Here is a 19,285-nt window from a genome sequence, read left to right as displayed (position 1 = left end):
ACACAGGCATACACAGAGGCACACAGATGCGCGTGCAAACACACACATGGGTGCACACACACAGAAGCGCACACAGGTGCATGTACAGACAGGCGCCCAGGCACGCACACACGGGCACGCACACGCACACACAGAGGCGCACACACATTGCTTTACTATCCCCACAGTATGTTGCAGGATGTTTCTTCCTCAGAGGGACTTAGGAGAAAGTAAGGGCCAAACTAGGCCCTGCTGACCCTGCAGCCATTGATGTGGGTGGGTCTGGCTGGCTACACGAGTGCAGGCTCTGGTCAGAGCCCAGATACCCGGCTTTGCCTGGAGCTGTCTCCCTTGCAGAAGATGCAGGTGTGGCTGGGACTCAGCAGGAGCCCTGTGGCTCAGAGCGGGAGGAGTCCCTGGTGTCTGTGCTCTGGGCAGAGTTTGGAGAGTGGCTTCCTTCTGCATTGGAGTCTCTCAGGCAAACCCTCCTGGTGGTCCCAGCATCTAGCGCTCCCGTCTCCTGAGCACAGGCTGCCCTTGTTCCCCTTGCGAAGCCTAGTAGGACACAGAGGCTGCTTGGCTGAGCCTGGCCTGCCCGGGATGGATCCTGGGATCAGTAGCTTTCAGCCTCAGTGAAGAGTGGGGCAGTAGTGTCCTAGGGTCTGTGGGTGTCCTCTGTCCGTTCGGCTCCAGAATGAAATGAGCAGTGCTGAGGGCCCCGGACACCCTGCTGCAATCAGTGCAGAGCACAGTCCGTGTGAGGGGCACACGTGACACCCCTGGAGTTCGGAACACGGATCGAGGGCCCTGCACCTCACCCTCCTCAGGTGGGCAACCCTTTATTCCAGGTCCCAAACTGTGCATCCTTCCCTCCTCCATGGTGACACGCAGGATAGTTCGTGTGTGTGCTGAGCAGCTGCAGTGGTGGGGGGCAGAACCAGACGGCCTTTGATTTATGCTGTAATACCCCTGCCAATGCCTCGCGTCCCCGATCACTCTCTGTGGGCCCTATGGAGAAATGCTGCTCTGGCAGTGACACCTTCCCCTTGGGAACCTTAAGTGCTTCCTGGGTGAGGCCCCCCTCACTGGGTATCTGAGCACCTCACAGTCTTTAATGAACTCTGCTGTTCTCCTCACTGCCCTGCTGTGGAACTGAGCCCTGTAGCGGTTAATCTGCCCAACAGCACACACGTGCGAGTCTCTGGTCTGCCACAGACTCCCTGTGTGACTCTGGGCCAGCCACTTAGCCTCTGTGCATCAGTTCCCGTCTCTGCCATGGGGGACAGGAGTACCGAGAGGGAAACATTAAGGATTGTGAGGTGCTGAGAGACTGCAGAACTGGGGGTCATGTAAGTAGCTGTGTAATAACCACAGGGGTCAGGACTGTGCCTTTACACCTGACATGGAACAGAGCATCTCACCACCAGATCCTAGGGGCTGCTCTTGGCCCCCTTGCAGAGATGTCGACCTCTTCGTACTTTGTCTGCTTAAGGCCCCAGTCTGAGCCTGGCAGCAACAGCAGCACCTCCTGGGGTTCGACTGAGCCATCTGTGTGTCAGGCAGGTGCCTCTGCAGGAACTGAGAAGAATCCCCCCAGCCTCCCAGGTCTCACTTAACTCGTGCCTGAACCTCTACCTGGGCATTACAATCTGGCTAACTGACAGATCTCACAATGCCATTGTAATCAGGGAATTGTCATGGAGCGAGGATGTTTCTAATGGGATCCTGCGGGGATCAGTTCTTGAACCTATGCCACTTACATACACAAAAACATAAAGTCACCACTGGTGACGTTTGCAGAGGACACAAAGGCTGGCGGGGTGGTTAAAATGAAGAGAACTGGTCACTGATATAGAGTGATCTGATCATGTGATGAGCTGGGCACAAACAAACACTATGTGTTTTAATTCGGCTAAATGTAAATGTATTCATCCAGGAACAAGGAACGTCGGCCATACTGACAGGATGGGGACATTATGGAGGAAAGCAGAGACTCTGAAAAAGATTTGAGGTTTGTGGTAGAATAATCAGCTGAACATGAGTTCCCAGTGTGACACTGTGGTGAAAAGGGCTAATGCGATCCTTGGATGCATAAAGAGGGGATGCTGAAGTAGGAGCAGAGGGGTCATTTTACCTCTGTATTTGGCACTGGTGTGACTGCTGTTGGAATATTGTGTCCAGTTCTGGTGTCCACAGTTCAAGGATGGTGATAAATTGAGAGGGGTCAGAGAAGAGCCACAAGAATGATGAAAGGATTAGAAAACCTGCCTTCTAGTGGTCAACTCAAGGAGCTTAGCAAAGAGAAGGTCAAGGGGCGACTTGATCACAGTCTGTAGGTACCTACGCGGGGAACAAATATTTGATAACGGGCTCTTCGATCTAGCAAAGGTCTAACGTGATCCAATGGCTGGAAGTTGCAGCTACACAAGTTTGGACTGGAAATAAGGTGTACGTTTTTAACGGGGTAATTCACCACTGGATCAATTTACCAAGGGTCCTGGTGGATTCTCCATCACTGACAATTTTGAAATTAAGACTGGATGTTTTTCTAAAAGCTCTGCTCCAGGGATTGTTTTGGGGCAGTTCTCTGGCCTGGGTTACACAGGAATTCAGACTAGCTGAGCACAACGGTCTCTTCTGGCTTTGGAATCTATGAAAACCAGAGGCTTCCCAGGTAGAGCTCTGCCAAGCAACACCAACGGCTGTGTTACATATGCTCCCGGGCCATCAGGTGAACCTGGCCGGTGCTGCTGGGTGTTTCAGCAGCATTCTGGAGCTGGGCGTTACACCTCAACACAACAGTCACAGGACGCTCTTTAGGGAACAAAGTCAAGCAGTCCAAAGATAGGAAATGCTAGATTTACAGCAGCCATATCTCTGCTCCCTGGTGCATGTGCATTGATACAGCCTTCTCCTGCCTCCTGCCCCTCCCCCTTCCCTGTTCCTGCCCCAACTGCCTTCTGTTTTGCCCCCTCTGCTCCTGCCCCTTGCCCCTCCCAGATCCTAACCCCTTCACCCCCAGTCTCTCCTTCATCCAGGCTCCTGCTCCTGTCCCTCTGTTTTGCATCTCTCCACCCTCCCTTGTCATTTCTCCCCCCTCTGTACTGGAGTTTAGCAGCTTCATCCTTCCCCTCCGCTGAGAGTACCAGAGACACAGGCTCCGTTCCTCTGCCAGACCCACCACAGTCCCTGTCAGGCAAAGTCCTGCTCATCCCCTGCAACTCTGGGATTTGCACTTTCACTTCCTTTGTGGGCATGGTGCACATGCAGACCAGTCACATGTAGGAGTTGTGAGGGGCTGGAGCATGCTCGGTGCAGAGAGAATTTTCAGAGAATTTAGCTGCCAAATTCTAGCAAGTTTCTACTGAGCATGTGAAAACTGCAATCCCCTTGACAAATTGCAAGCCCCTGCCCCAAAGCAAGGAAGTGCTAGAACTTCTCAACTCTTCTGTAAGGCCACGTCCACACTACAGAGTAAAATCGAAATTAATAAAATCGATTTTATAAAACAGATTTTATAAAATCGATTTTACACGTCCACACTAGGGCACATTACTTCGGTGGTGTGCTTCCATGGACCCAGGCTACCATTGATTTCCGGAGAGGTGCACTCTGCGTAGCTCAGTAAAAGAATGGGACCAATAACTTCGATTTCCGTCCACACTAACCCTAAATCGATATAGTAATATCGATTTTAGGGTTACTCCTCTCGTTGAGCAGGAGTACAGAAATCGATTTTAAGACCCCTTAAAATCGATTTTAAGTGCCTTGTAGTGTGGACAGGTACAGCGTTAAATCGATTTAACGCTGTTTAAATTGATTTAACGCTGTAGTGTGGACCAGGCCTTAGATTTTACTCTCGGGGGAATTCTGTGCCAATGCGCAATGCAGAATTTTGCAGAAATTAAGGTTGGATGCACAGAATTACCTTCCCTGCCCATAGAAATAAGCTGCAGAGATGTTGACTACTACTAGGGGACACTGGACCCTGCAGAGCCCAGCTCACAAATAGAAGACAAGGCTGGGGGGAGAGGGAGGGAACTGGAGGTTTCCCAACAGCTGCAGTTCCCAGCATGCCCTGAAGGAAGCAGGCAGGGACACAGGAGAATCCATGTAAGCCTGGGACCTGGGCTCTGGGAGGGTAGAGTCTGAGTGTCTGGGCTGGTGGGAGGGGGTGTGCAGCTGGGCTCTGGGGGGATGGGGTGGGAGTGTCTGGGCTGGGGGAGGGGGCCCACAGCTGGCCTCTGTGGGGAGAGTGGGGTGAGTGTCTGCCCCCCTGGATGGGTTCGGGGGGGGGAGAGGGGGCAGAGAAGCAGGAACTGGGTTGTTCTAAGAGTTTCCTTAGCTCTCTACTCCTGGAGGAATTTGTATGTGTGTCTGTATTGTTACAGGTATTTTGAAATAAATTATTAAAATAATTGAAACTGGCCTGATTATATAGTGTTATTCTGACAAATAAAATTTGCAGAATTTTAAAATATTGTGCATGGAATTTTTAATTTTTTGGTGCAGGAGTAATCAGATTTTACCCCAGGAGTAATCAGATTTGTTCCAATATTGGCAAACAATGAATTTTCCACTAAACTTGTTCTTGGGAACAGATGAACTGTTTTAGCTGAAACTTTCCCAAAAAGTTCAACCTGAGCCAGATCAATCAATTAATCAATCAATCAATAAATAATAAGTCTCTTATGCTGGGAGCCATCAGGCAACCTTAGCGCACACAAAAATCCCACCAGGAGTTGAGAGTTAAAGAAATTCCTATGACAACCTAGTTCCTGTTTCTCTGCCCCCTCCCTCACAGAGCCCAGCCATGCCCTGCCCCAGACTATACACCCGATCCCCCGATCCCCCTCTCCCACAGAGCCCAGCCATGCCCTGCCCCAGACAATACACCCGAACCCCCTCTCCCCCAGAGCCCAGACACTCAGACACCCTCTCCCACCCAGAGCCCAGCCACATCCCCCTCAGCCCAGACACTCACCATCCCCAGTGCCCCGCCACAACCACCCCCAGCCCAGGCACTCACATCCTCTCCCCCCCGAGCCCAGTCAGATCCCCCCAACTGCCCAGACACTCACACCCCCTCCCCCTAGATGCCAGCTGTGGTTCCCCCCCCCTCATGCCCCCAGAGCCCAGGGATCCAGAGGGAGAAACAGCCTGATGCTGGATCCCAGGCTTGTATGGAGGTTCCTGCACACCACCTCCTTACTTCAGAATGTGCTGGGAACCCTCCAGCTCCCCCCACCCCTACACCCAGCCTTGTCTTCTATTTGCAAGCTGGGCTCTGCCACGTCCAGTGGCCACTAGTGGTCGCCAACATCTCTGCAGCCTATTTCTGTGGGGGGGAATGAAAATTCTATGCACCCCACATTAATTTCTGCAAAATTCTGCATTGTGCGGTGGTGCAGAATTCCCCCAGAAGTAAAAAATGCATCTTTGAGCAGTCCTCCATAGAATTTCTGGGGTTCATCCTGTCTCCTACTAGTATCAAAATGGACCCATGCAAGGTAAAGGCAGTCCTCGAGTGGGCAACGCCACAGCATGTTTGCATACTACAGTGTTTCCTGGGATTCGTGAACTTCTACCAGTGATTCATCCTAAAGTTCTCAAGGCGGATTGCCCCCTTGCTGACCTGCTCTGGAAAAACACCAGGTTCCTCTTGTCTCCTGAGGCCCAGCGGCCTTCAAGCAAGTAAAATTTGCATCTACTACTGCTCTGATATTGGTCCACCCCGACACCATGCAAGCCTTCACCATCAAAGCGAATGCTTCCAACTTGGTGACTTGGAGCAGTGCTTTCCCAAAGGTACGGTCCTCAACAGTTGCCACATCCAGGCACCTTTTATTCCAGGAAAGTCACACCTATGGAGAAAAATAACAACATTTTGCATAAAGAACTCTCGTGGACCAAGTCATCCACCTTCATGCCTCCTGAAGCACATTTTCTCTGACCACAGTGTGCAATTTACCTCCTACAGTTGGCAAGAAGCTCTTCAGATTTTGAGCGTCTGCTCTTGTCTCTCCTCTGCCTACCATCATCAGACAAGTGGTCAAGTGGAGAAAAACAACCAGATCCTGGAGCAGTAGCTTCAATGCTATATAAACTTCCCCCAGAATGACTGGTCCTTGTTGCTACCTCAAGCAGAGTTCACATACAATAATGCAGAACATGCTTCTATGGGGCAAAGCCCTTTTTTTCAAACTAAGGGTTCTACCCTTGATCATACCTGCAGCTACCTGCACAACCCACAACCCAGCAGCCCTGGACTGGATACAACAGAGACATCAAACCCAAGATGACCTAAAAGTTCACCTGGAGGCAGCTCACCTGACTCATTGAAAAAAGGGGCTAGCGAAGCTCTAATTTGCAAACAGCCTTTCCCAGAGAGCTCCTGATGGGGGAGACATCCAGCCACACCCACTGGCGGGGACGGACTCATTACACCAGAAAGAGGCACAGGAACAAGGTGATTCCTTGGCTGTTTGTTACTATGGCCCCTGCCTACTTGCCTTCAGCCTGTTCCTGGCCTCCTTAGTCCAGAGCCCCATCTGTTCCCAGTTCCTGCTCCTACACCCAGCCCCTGACACTGCCCGGCTTTGACTCCTGATGCCGACTCCAGCTCTGACCTCTGCTCCTGTTCCAGGCGGTTGCCTGTAACTATTAGGCATGACTGCCCACACCCTGTTTCCCTACAGCATGCCTGAAAGAGAAATCCTTACAGTACATGAAACAAGTGTAAGTCAGATGCATCTAGGGGGTTTTAATTCTTTGCTGCTTCTCCCCTGTGACATAGAACTGAGGTGTGGCTGTTTATGATCTTGTGGAAGAATTGGGTGTAGGGTGTGTTCATACAACACCTTTTCTTCTGTATATTTGTTTAGTGTATGTGTTTGGGGTGGCCAGGCAAAAGGGGATATTTAGAAAGGGCCCAAATCCCATTAAGGACCCATTTCCCCCCTAGTAATTGGATTTCTGTTCTCAGTGGTTTATAACCAACCCAAATGCAGTATTATGGTGACTGGGAAGCAGGTGATGTGAAATTAAACCTGTGCTCCAGAACTTCACTCTTATTTATACAAAGGGTTGACAAGGTCTGTGTGGGCCTGTAGACGTCCACAACACACAAGGAATTTAACAAGGCTAGATGGCTGTCAGACCCACAGCCGTGCTTATAAAGAATTAGACAAAAAAAGTTATTTGATCAGCAACCAAGGAATCTGAACTGCCCCGAAATTCTTTCTGTGCTATTAGAAGGAGATTGGACAATGCTGTGTCTAGAGTCCCTGACGGTGCCCGCCCCAGAGCAGTGCTCATGTGCTGGCTAAGCACATGCTGTCCTGGGTACGTAGCAGGGTGGATTGTGACATCACTAACAGCTGCTGTCTTAGGGTGGGACTTTCACAAGTGCTCTGAGGTGGCTTGTGTCTGTTCCCACTGACACCTGCTGACTCTGCAGTGCTGGGAACACACAAGCCCATGCTGAGCACTGATGAAAACCCTCCTGGGAACACATAGGGCTTCACTTTCTATTCTGGTGTCGATTGAGGCTAGGTTGGGTTTGTACATGAGTGTATACCTATGTGTCCCAAGGTGGCACAGGGAATTACTCTGACCAGTGGGAAACGATTCCCCCTCTGTGTGGCAGATCCACATCTAAACCAAGGGTGAGCTCACAGGTTGGTCTCTTGCAGTTCATGGAGCTGCTGCTACTTGCTGCTCTGAGTTACAGGTCAGGTGCGTGTTTGCAGAGCAGCCCTATGGGCAGCGATCTCCTTCCCAGCTCCTGGACTGATGAGGTTTAGTGGAGATTGCCATATCCATGATGCATCCAGAGTGGGAATGTGTCTGCTCCGTCCCAGCGTGTGAGGGCCCTGGCGGGTGTCTGGGGCAGAGCAGGGCTGGGCAGGGGAGTGATTGAACCTGGAGAAGGTGAGGTGGAGGATGCTGCACAGCCTGGCACGCACCATGTGGCCACCTCTCTGTCTGTGCCGTGTGCTGAGTGAGGCTGTTCTCAGCTGTGCTGTGTTTTCTCGGGCAGGGATGGAGCTGGCGTGCGCATTGTCCCCTGAGGTGAAGGTTGCCGTAGTCCCATCCTTGCCGTGGAAGCAGAGAGGGGCGCGTGTGAGCAGGCGGAGGAAGATCAGCCATTCCACAGTGAAACGAAAGGGTAGGTGGCTGCGGGAGGTCCCTGCCCAGCGCTGCAGGGGCTGCCCTGGGTTGGGGTGGCCAGGTGCTGTGTGGCTGGGGGGGAAGGGGAGATGACTGAGCATGGAGCAGCATGAGCACAGCAGGGTGGTGCAGTGCCAGGGGAGCATGCAGCAACTACCAGCTGACAATAGTGCCCATGCAGCCTGCGAGATCGGGCCTGGTGTCGCAGTACTAGGCAGCGGACTGGGCAGGCCTAACCCCGGCGTAGCCTCCTCTAGAAGGTGCTGTGAAATCATTCCCTCCCCCAGAGCTGGGGAGAAGCCACCCTGGCTACTGTCCAGGCCAGCGGCTTTGCTCTCCTGTGGGACTCTGCTGGCTCCCAGAGGGACTAGGCACTCTCTACCAGTGAGAACACTTGTGCCAGGGCACCCCGTGCCAGGGCACCCCGTGCCGGCTGCACAGAGATGGAGGAAATGAGCCTCTTTTGCCCAGGTGAGGCTGTCTGGTCCCGGTCCCAGTGAATTTGTAATGCCCAGTAGTACAGACATGACAAGGGGTGGGCTGCTCCTCTCCACACCCATGGAGCAGTGACAGCCTGGCTGGGGCAAGCCCCCTGCCCCCGGCAGGGCAGTGCCTCTCTTCCCCATCTTGGGGCATCTCTTCTAGGGCTGGGGGGGGAGTCCCTACTCCAGGCCTGTTGGGCTGTTGTCAGCGAGGGTTGCCGAATGGGATGGTGTTCCTGAGAGATGGGCACAGAGCAGGCTGCTGGGCTGGATCCGAGCCAGTACCAGGGTCACGTTGAGGAGCCTCTGAGCTGGCTGTCCCAGTCCCTGCTGAGTCTCTGCCTGCCATGTGGGGTAAGCATGGTGGGAGCCCAGGACTGGACCAAGCATTAATCCATGTGATTAAAGGCTCCCAGATGTGCAGTGGATCAGCCTGACTCAGCTTTGTCTCTCTGGGACACCCTTTCCACGTCTCGTGCAGCAGCATGTGACCAGTGGCGGATTAGCCACTGGGCCAATGGGGCCTGTACCCAGATCCCCTGGCCAATTGGGGCCTCCTGGAAAAATGGGCACCCCTCACACCCCAACCCTCCTCCCTGGAAGGAGCGCCAGTTGGGTGGGCAGACCGGGGCAAGCCCCCATGTCCTGACTCCATTTCCCTGGCAGGAGTGCTGGGGGAGGGAGCGAATGGGGGGATGGACTGCAGGCAGAAGGGGTGGGGAAAGGCCCCCACTTACTCTGGCCAGGAGCCCCACAAACCCTAATCTGCCCCTGTGATGGTAGTACATGCAGAGAAATCTGCTGGGGAATGCCCTAGAAATCAGTGGGGCAGCTGTGGGGCTACCCCAAAGGGTAGAGATTGGCCCATGGCTGGCAGAGCAGTTAGTGGTTCAGTCCCCAACTCCCAAAGAGCGGCAGTGAAATGATGGGGCTTCTCAGGGGGAGCTCCGTACCTGATTTACAAGCACTGGGAGTAATTACAGCTCTCGGACCAAATGGCAGAACAGAACTGGCGCTGCTAGGAGAGGGCTCTAGTGAACTGTGTTCCTAGGCACTGCAGGCGGGCAGCAGGGTGGCCGGCTCTGGGGGAGCTAAAGCCAAATTTCCAACCTATGATGATGTCACTGTGACGAACTGGGAAAGTTCTTAATGTTTTCTCTGAATACTGTGTTGGTGCCTCAGTGTCCCCATGGCAGTTCGTAAGTATCTGGCAGAGCAAAGGGCCAGTGCATCTAAATGCCTGACACTCTGTCTCCTAGCAACTGATGGCCTGGGCCCCTCCTCTGCAAAGGTGCCAGCTGAAGGTGTTGGAGACAAAGGGATCAGGTGACCTCCTGGCCCGGGAAAGGGGCTGAGGAGAGAGGAGGGGCTGGGAGGGGTTGTTAGTCTGGAGCTGGCTGGGGTCAAGGGTGGAGGGCAGACCTGGGGGTCTGGCTCACTGCCCCCAGAATGGACCCAGCTGAGGGGTCCGGTTCGCTGTATCTACAAGCTCTGTTTTAGACCCTGTTCCTGTCATCGAATAAACCTCTGTTTTACTGGCTGGCTGAGAGTCACGTCTGACTGCAAAGTGGGGGTGCAGAACCCGGTGGCTTCCCCAGGACCCCGCTGGGGTGGACTCGCTGTGGGAAGCGCACGGAGGGGCAGAGGATGCTAAATGCTCCAAGGAGAGACCCAGGAGGTGAAGCTGTGTGAGCTTCTTGCCCTGAACAAGTCTGCTCCAAGGGAGAGGAGGCTCCCCAAAGTCCTGACTGGCTTGGTGGGGAGCAGTTCCAGAGCATCGCCCGGTGACTCCGTGACAACTGGTGGCAGCGGTGGGATGTACTGCACCCCGTGAATGGCGCTGCTTGCAGTAAGTGACTGGGGAGCAGTAAAACAAAGGAGGGATAATGAGGACCAGGCGTGCTGAAGGCTCAGAGAGGGACGGTTTCAGGGGGCAGTTAACCTCTGGGAGTGTGTGACCAGCAAGAAGGACTGTTGGAGTAACGGGGTCCCCCTGAGGATTGCAGCGAGCAGTCTCAGGGGCGGAGGAGCTTGCCGCTCGACCCTGGGAGAGAGAAGGATCTTTGCAGTAGCAGGGTTCCCCTGGGGATTGCAGGAGCGGTCCCAGGGGCGGAGGAGTCTGCAGCTCGACCCTGGCAAAGAGGTGGTGATCACAAGAAGGGCTGGCACACCAGGGGTTCTTCCTGGAAACCGTGGGGGAGCCAAGAGCACACAGGCCTGTGAGTCCAGAGCCACTTGGGAATGGTGAAGTGATGGCCTATCACCATCTCCTTAAGAAGGACATTGTGATCCTGTGCACAAAGAGAGGGTTACGCATGGGGAAATTCACCAAGGCACAGTTAATCGTGCAGTTGGAGGAGAAGGACCGCTCTGAGGAGCAGATTCCTGGCCCAGATGGGGCTACAAGAGGATCTGAGAGCAGCTGGAGCATCAGCCAGGCATCCCCGGGAGTCTGGTCCCCAATCAGACGAGGGTCTTCACGATTGGGTTCCCTATCAGGAGATTGGAGACGGATGGGATGGGAGCAGAGCCCGAGAGAGCGAGAGGACCGTGAGAGAAAGCAAGAGCCCGAGGAACAGCTGCAGGAGAAGCAGCAGCAGCGTGGACTAGTGATGGTGGATCAGAGAGACATAGGGGGCTGCCCAGGGGTCAGTGGGGAAACACGCCTGCAGGGGCGAGACCCTGGGACAGAGAGAACTGTGGTGGTGCAGCCCCAGATGCTGAGGGACTGTGGGACCTGGGTGAAGTTCCCTGGGGTGAAGCCCCTCGCCCTGCCTATGGCCCAGATCCCTGTGCAGATCCAGGAGGGGTCGGGCTGGCTGGTCGTTGGAGTTCTCCAGGATATCGGCTGGGAGGCCCTGTTGGGGGGTGACTGTCTCCCCATGGGACAGGATCCAGGCCCTGCTCCTGTAACGGCCGAGGGTTTGAATTCAAATCCAGGGAACCAATTGGCTAGGATGGAAATGGTCAGTGAAAATGCAAATAACCTGGCTGGCAGGGGGGAGGGGCTGCAGGGCTCAGGATACCTGCCTACCTGTAACCAGCCCCCTGGGGCTGAGTGGGAGGGAGAGATGCTCCCTGCCCCCCTGCACACCCGAGAGGGGGCTCACACTGGCTCTGATGCTGTGACCAGAGCAAAGAGCTCGCTGCCTGGCCCCACTGGGACAGCAAGGGCAGTGCTGAGCACGGGGGCAGCTGAGACCCCAGCTGATTGGGGGGACACCCAGGCAGGGCAGGTCAGCTGCCAAACAGGTTTACCTGGTCCAGACGTGCTGCTGGGAAGTGATTACACAGCAGGGAGGGAGCTACCAGGGACAGGGCTCAAGGGGGCTGTGACTCCAGGCCCAGCCAGCGAGAGGGAGCAGGTCCCACTCCCTGCCCCAGCTGCTGAATCCCAGACCGAGCTGCAGAGGGATCCCTCCTTGGAGAAACTGAGGGAACTTGCTGGCCACAGCGCTGCAAACCCCCTTGGGGAAGGCTGCAGGGACAGAGTCCTGCAAGAGAAGGGATTCCTGTACCGGGAATGGGCTCCCCAAGGGGAAGTAGAACTGGGGGGAATCGGGAGACAGCTGGTGGTGCCCCAGGAATCCACAGGGTTCTTCCCGTTCGAGCTGCTGGATGGGAGGAGAGTGAGGGGACCCCTGAACCTGGAGAGAGAGGTCAGGGATATGCTGGCTTTAGATGGGATCCAGCCATTTTACAGCCCATGGGCCTCACCCGTGGGGCTGATCCCCAAGCGAGACAGGATGATCTGGTTTTATGGGGGCTATCAGAAGCTTAAAGCCATCACAGTGTCCAATGCCGACCCCATGCCTAGGCCTGGGGAGATTCTAGACAAGCAGAGGGCGATGGAGAACTTGGCCCTGGCAAACACTGATAACGTGTGCATCTTTAGCCAGACCTGGGAGAAACAGGTGTCCCAGGTAAAGAGGGGGCTGGGCTGCCTCAAGGAGGTGGAACTGACCTTAAAAGCTGGAAAGTGTAAGGGGGGACGGCAAAGGTGTTGTGTCTGGGCCACAAAGTGGGAAGCAGCTGCCCAAGCCCAAAGCTGGCCAAGGCCAAGAGGGGGGCTCTTAAGTGCTGGGAGAAGACCCCGTCCCAGTTTGAACCCCAGAGGTATTGGGGTAGCAAAAGGGTTCAAGCCGCATAAACCTTCCTACATGCGGCCCGACCTAAGGGAGGGCGTGAGACTGGACTGTCCTGGTGTAACTCACACCAAGGAATGGGAGAGATGCTGGGGCATCCATGGGAACGTTGGTGGGTTCGAACTTCCCCAGGTCACTGGCTGGAGTGACCTCGCTCAGTTCGGTCTCGAAGGGGGGAGAGATGTGACGAACTGGGAAAGTTCTTAATGTTTTCTCTGAATACTGTGTTGGTGCCTCAGTGTCCCCATGGCAGTTCGTAAGTATCTGGCAGAGCAAAGGGCTAGTGCATCTAAATGCCTGACACTCTGTCTCCTAGCAACTGATGGCCTGGGCCCCTCCTCTGCAAAGGTGCCAGCTGAAGGTGTTGGAGACAAAGGGATCAGGTGACCTCCTGGCCCGGGAAAGGGGCTGAGGAGAGAGGAGGGGCTGGGAGGGGTTGTTAGTCTGGAGCTGGCTGGGGTCAAGGGTGGAGGGCAGACCTGGGGGTCTGGCTCACTGCCCCCAGAATGGACCCAGCTGAGGGGTCCGGTTCGCTGTATCTACAAGCTCTGTTTTAGACCCTGTTCCTGTCATCGAATAAACCTCTGTTTTACTGGCTGGCTGAGAGTCACGTCTGACTGCAAAGTGGGGGTGCAGAACCCGGTGGCTTCCCCAGGACCCCGCTGGGGTGGACTCGCTGTGGGAAGCGCACGGAGGGGCAGAGGATGCTAAATGCTCCAAGGAGAGACCCAGGAGGTGAAGCTGTGTGAGCTTCTTGCCCTGAACAAGTCTGCTCCAAGGGAGAGGAGGCTCCCCAAAGTCCTGACTGGCTTGGTGGGGAGCAGTTCCAGAGCATCGCCCGGTGACAGTCACCATCTTGAAATTCAGCGCAGTGTCCTGGGCAGGGAGAGGCCGGGGCTGCGAGGTGCACCTGTACGGAAGCGATGCATGGGAGATCGGGGTCAGGCCTCTGAGGGAAGTTGGTTTGATGGTGACGTATCAACTTTCCAGACGTGTCTTGAGGTCCCATTGTGCTAGGTTCCATTCCAAAGAGCTTCCTGCTGACTAGCCAGGACAGCCAGGGGCTGGGACAGGCACAGTGAGCAGAGGTGACTTGCCCAAGGGCACCCAGCCGACTGTGGCAGAGGCAGGGACAGAATCCAGTGCATTGACTGGTCCACTGGACCATGCTGCCTAGAGACCCAGGTGCCTCCTGTCACCTGACATTGTAGAAATCAAAAGTTTTGTCACCTAAAACTTGAGACAACAAATGTATTTGATTAAACCCAGTTATCAGCAAATCGCACTCCCGTGTACAGCCATTGCAGAGCACCCTGGGAAGTGTCAGTATTTGCAGACAGGAATATAACAACTAACATTCCAAGCAGCGGCTCCCCATAAAGAGATGGAAACTTCCCTGCTTCTGCAACAAACCAGTGTTCAGAGACCGGTCGCTGTGACACTTTCGACCCCTCTGCCCCTCTTTTGTCTCTGAGAGCCCCCTTTGATGTCAGCCCTTGTGAGGGGTGAAAGTAACTTAAAGGACTTACCAATACACTGCAGTACTGAGTGGGGGCATGGCCTCAACTGAAAGAGGCAGGGCCTCTGCCAGAAGAGGTGGGGCCTTTAAATCAAGATTTAAAGGCCCTGGGCTCCAGCGGAGGCTGGGAGCCACAGGGCCTTTAAATCACCCTTGGAGCTACCAGCTGCAGAGTCAGCTGGGAGCCCTGGGGCTAAGAGGTGATTTAAACTGGGGCCCACAGCTACCCGGGGGCTCCGGCAGCTGGGCTCGGGCAGTGCTTTAAAGGGCCTGGGGCTCCCTGCAATGACAGGAGCCCTGGGCCCTTTAAAGCACTGCCTGAGCCCAGCTGCTGGAGCCTTGGGGTAGTGGCAGTAGGGCTCCGGAGGTGATTTAAAGGGCCTGGGGCTCCAGCCGCTGCAGGGAGCCATGGGCCCTTTAAAGCGCCAGCCTGGGGAAGCCAGTCCAGTCCAGCACACTGTACCTGCCAGTACCAACTTCCTTTCACCTCTGGTCCTTGTGCCTTTATCTCTCCTGAGGTGGGAATGCCATGATTCACCCACCACACTCAGAATGGGCTCTGGGCTACAGCAGTCTGTATAGCCACTGCACTTCCCCCACATCCAGCTGGGTTCAGCTCCTGTGGCCTTCCTTGCGGGAGTCTGTGACCAGTGTGGAGCAGTGTGACCTGGCAGGGCTTGCTTTGCAGTAGGAACAGAGCACTAGAGAAAGTGGATTTTAAAACAACTGCCTCCAGCTGTGTGCCTTGCCTTGCCTAGAGTCCTGCCATCCCCCACGAGCAACCTAGGCAGGCCTGACTTCGTCAGATGGCCTCAGAGGGGCTCTGCGTCTCAGCCTGGTCCCTCCTCGCTGCAGACAGGTCCCTTTTCATCCTGCCAGAGCTGTCTTGTTCTTTCTATGTTCCCTGGTATCTTCCGTCCTGGTGCAAACCAGGTTTGTGGGTTGGCTGGAGAGGAGGCAACATCATGAAAACGAATAGTTCTGGCATTGCCCCTAGAGAGTTTAGCGTTTGCTGAGAGGTGACTTACCTTGAGCCATTCATTCCCTTCCCAACAGCCCCCTATTAAACTAAATCAGTCTATCTATATGGTAGCAGCCCAGTCACCAGCCCCACAGACAGCGTTCCTGAGTTTGCCCGGAGCAGCTCCAGATCTGTCAGTTGCCAAAAAATCCTTACGATTGTTTTGATGCTTAAATGCAGCGGGATCAGTGTGTACCCCGTGTGCCCAGTAGAGGGAGCTCTCGAGGATGTCTGTGCACCATGCTCCTCTGGGCTGGTGTTGGCTCACTGCCCAAGCCGGCTGGGTGTGCTTGTCCTGCCCTGATCCTGGAGCCCATGGGATCCCAGCCCTCACTAAACAGGGGGGCTGGTGAGAAGAAACTGTTCTAGCTCCTGCCCATCTATATCCCAGGGACAGACTGGATGCTGGGTGGGACGCTGGGGGTGAGTGGGACAATGCTCCCAGGCAGAAAACAATGCCCCAGCCTGGGGCTGGTCCAGTCCCCTCAGTGCCAGCCCAGCTTCGCCAAAGGCTCCTTCACTCCAGCACAAAGGGAAGGGGCATCGGAGCTTGTTTCCCAGCAGCCAGGTAGCGCCCCAGCCTGGCACTCTTGCATGAAGATCAATGGTGCTTTTGCAGGCATAGTGTGACCTCAGAGCAGTGTCCCTTGGGCGGAGGCCAGCTCCTGGCAGAGCATGGGGTTTGCATGTGGGTGATGGCAGGATATCCATGCTGGGGTCACTGGGCAGCCAGGGAGCCAGAGCCGCCTCGCAGGGATTATTCCAGCAAATGGCATTTGCCTTGGGGCCCTGACTCCTTAATGCTCATAGCCACATTAACCACAAACTGAGTGCCAGGGCTGAGGCTGCTGCCCCCTGAAATCGGCGCTGTCCCTCCCTCTGTGCTGGGAGACGACCTGGCGCAGAGCCCACCCAGAGAGACTATATGGAGAAGACACCCCCCCCACAATGCCCCTGCCCTCCTTGTGCTGGCTTCTGCCCTGCTCTTGGGCCAGGGAGCCAGTGCTCCCCTAGGGGACATGCCTAAGTGCAGATTTTGGCATCTTTGGGCAGAAGCGCAGGGGCTTTCTGGCTGGGTCTGCTCCAGAGCAAGGGCTTGTCGCTCTGCATCCCACCGCTCCCTTGTGCTCTGTCTGTCTTCCCGGTTGTCTCTTGTCGGCTCCACTGAGAGTGTGAGCTGTCTGGGGCAGGGCCCACCTGGCTGGGTCTGTACAAGGGACCCTCTTGGCAGGCACTGGCGACAGCAACAACAGCTGGGGTCAGTATCTAGGTTTCCCTCTGAACAACACAAAACCGAACTGGCTTGAGCCCCCTCACCAATAGTTGGGGGGAAAAGTAAACGAAATATCCCTGGGCACCTCCAAGAGGCAAGACGTTCCTCTAGCAAGCACTGGGGCTGTGTATAACTAAAGAACACTCTGATTTCAAAGAAGACAACAAAGCAGTAATTTGGGAAAACACTGCAACAAGGACTTGAAAGTACACAAATGCCCCCGCCCCACAGTGTCCTGGGCAGTGTTCTTTGCCCCAGTTTCCCTCCTTGCAGTGTGAAGGTCTGGTGGATGAATGTCTCTTTAATCTGCCAGTCCTCTTTTCCCTCCGCTGCACACTACTCATGGCTTCTCACCACAACACCAGCTCTACAGCAGGTGTCAAGCTCAGTAGATGTGTAAGTTCTGCTGTAGTGATCACTGGAAAAGACCCAGGCCTCTGGTCAGCGCTGTCTTTAAACCCTGGAGGGGAAAGGGTCAACTGGCTCCTGGGGCCCTTAAAACAGATCCACTCCCTCACCTGGATAAGAACAGCTATGCTCACCTGTTATGTCTTTCACTGGGATTTGTCATACTATCCCCTGCATAGCGAGTGAGGGTCAGTTGAGGGTGACCCCCCCAATCAGGCAGGCTAAGCACAGGTCTGCTGCCATATAACAGCACTTCATTACTCCAGCATTCAAATTTTAGAAAAATTATTAAAGCTAATGTTAAAATGATCTAATACACAGGCTAAGGAAAGAATTTCTCTACCTCTGGGTATAATGCTTAAACTGTCCAAAAGTACAAAGTTTGGTTTCAAAGTAATAAAATACATATAGTACATAGTCTGCAATATTCCAAATTGAGGTTAATAAATTTAACAATGCAGTTAAAATATTAGCATCCAAATATTCTGGTACATCACTTACAAAAAGTTATATTAAGAGTAGCTTGTGGAAAGCAAATATAGCAATGAGTGTAGCTTGTCCCTCAGTAATTGAGAATTTAGGATAGGTTGTGCCTCAGTAAATACAATCTACCTGAGAAGTATTTCAGTTACTTTCCCGACTTAATTTCTAAATGGCTCTCCAGCTCATCTCTCCTGGTATTGCCGATGTCTGGTGATGTGTTCTAAATAGATGTCCCTCGACCACCTGATGGTATCTGATACCATGAGTTGCCTCATCAGCCAAGCACAGTGCTGACCGATTCTGCGTTCCTGCAATGCTCGCTTGTTAGTAGGATCCCATACGCCCAGGGGTCCGACAATCAGTGCGTGAGTTTGGACCTAGTAACCCCTAGCTCAGTGTCAGCCCTAGGGAGGTATTTCTCCAGCTTTTGAGCTCAGGTGTCATAGAAGGCCGGGGTCCTGTTCTCAAAAGGAACTGTGACATTGTCACGGAGTGTGGGGGAGTCCGGTCCGGCACCCCTCTTCCTGGGACCCACAGTGACTCTCAGCCAGCCAGTAAAACAGAAGGTTTATTGGACAACAGGAACGCAGGTTACAGCAGAGCTTGCAGGCACAGTCAGGACCCCTCAACTGAGTCCTTCTGGAGTTTCAGGGTGCTTGGATCCCAGCTTAGGATACCCTGAATTCCCCCCACACAGCCCAAAATGAAACTGAAACTAACCCCCTCCTGCCGGACCCTTACTTTTTCTAGCTTCCCGGGCAAAAGTGTTGACCTCCCATCCCCCTTGCCTAGATCAGGTTACAGGCTTAGGTCCTGGTCCCTCACCTAAAGTAATCCCCTGCTCTCCCATCCCCCACACAAACAGTCCCTACTCCATCACATCTCTCCCCCCTTCGAGACTGAACTGAGCGGGGTCACTCTGCCCAGTGACCTGGGGAAGTTCAGGCCCCCCCCCCGGGACAACGCGTCCGCTATCAGGTTGGCACTTCCCTTCACATGGACCACGTCCATGTCATAGTCCTGCAGGAGCAGGCTCCACCTCAGGAGCTTGGCGTTGGCTCCTTTCATCTGGTGCAGCCAGGTCAGGGGAGAGTGGTCGGTGTACACGGTGAAGTGTCGCCCAAAGAGATATGGCTCCAGTTTCTTAAGGGCCCACACCATGGCCAGGCATTCCTTCTCGATGGCCACGTAGTTCTGCTCCCGGGGTAGTAACTTCTTACTCAGGTACATGATAGGGTGTCTCTCCCCCTTTTCATCCTCCTGCATTAACACCGCCCCCAGTCCCGTGTCTGAGGCATCGGTGAACACCATAAAGGGCTTGTCAAAGTCTGGGTTTGCCAGAACTGGGCCACTAAACAGAGCCTCCTTCAGCGCCCGGAGAGCCTCTTGGCACTGCTCGGTCCAGACCACCTTGTTTGGCTTCCCCTTCTTGCACAGCTCAGTGATGGGGGCGGCTATGGCGCTAAAGTGGGGCACGAACCTTCGATAGTACCCCGCCATCCCAATAAAGGCCTGGACCTGCTTTTTGGTTTGGGGAGCAGGCCAGTCTCTGATCACCTCCCACCTTGGCTGGTTCCGGCTTCAGGCAGCCGCTCCACACCCAATGGCCCAGGTAAGATACTTCAGCCATCCCCACCTTGCACTTCTCAGCCTTTACGGTTAACCCAGCCTCCCGGAGTTGGTCCAGCACTCATTTAACCTGGGACATGTGGTCCTCCCAGGTCTGGCTGAAGACGCAGATGTCGTCAATATACGCCACGGCAAAACTCTCCATCCCCCTCAGTAGCTGATCCACCAGGCGCT

The 19,285-nt window shown here is 54.5% G+C and overlaps 1 protein-coding gene across 1 annotated transcript in view; it reads left to right on the top strand.

Moving 5' to 3' along the window:
* Positions 1-8,022: 8,022 nt before the first annotated feature.
* RGS3 (regulator of G protein signaling 3) overlaps positions 8,023-19,285 on the top strand; it is a 212,264-nt gene continuing 201,001 nt past the window's right edge. Inside the window, exon 1 of the mRNA XM_050926322.1 lies at positions 8,023-8,149. Within this exon, the coding sequence (XP_050782279.1) occupies positions 8,023-8,149 (127 nt within the window). The remainder of the gene's footprint in view (positions 8,150-19,285) is intronic.

This window comes from Gopherus flavomarginatus, chromosome 17 (assembly GCF_025201925.1).
Source record: "Gopherus flavomarginatus isolate rGopFla2 chromosome 17, rGopFla2.mat.asm, whole genome shotgun sequence".
In the NCBI taxonomy this organism is placed as follows: domain Eukaryota; kingdom Metazoa; phylum Chordata; order Testudines; family Testudinidae; genus Gopherus; species Gopherus flavomarginatus.
This window is presented reverse-complemented; position numbering and strand designations above follow the sequence as displayed.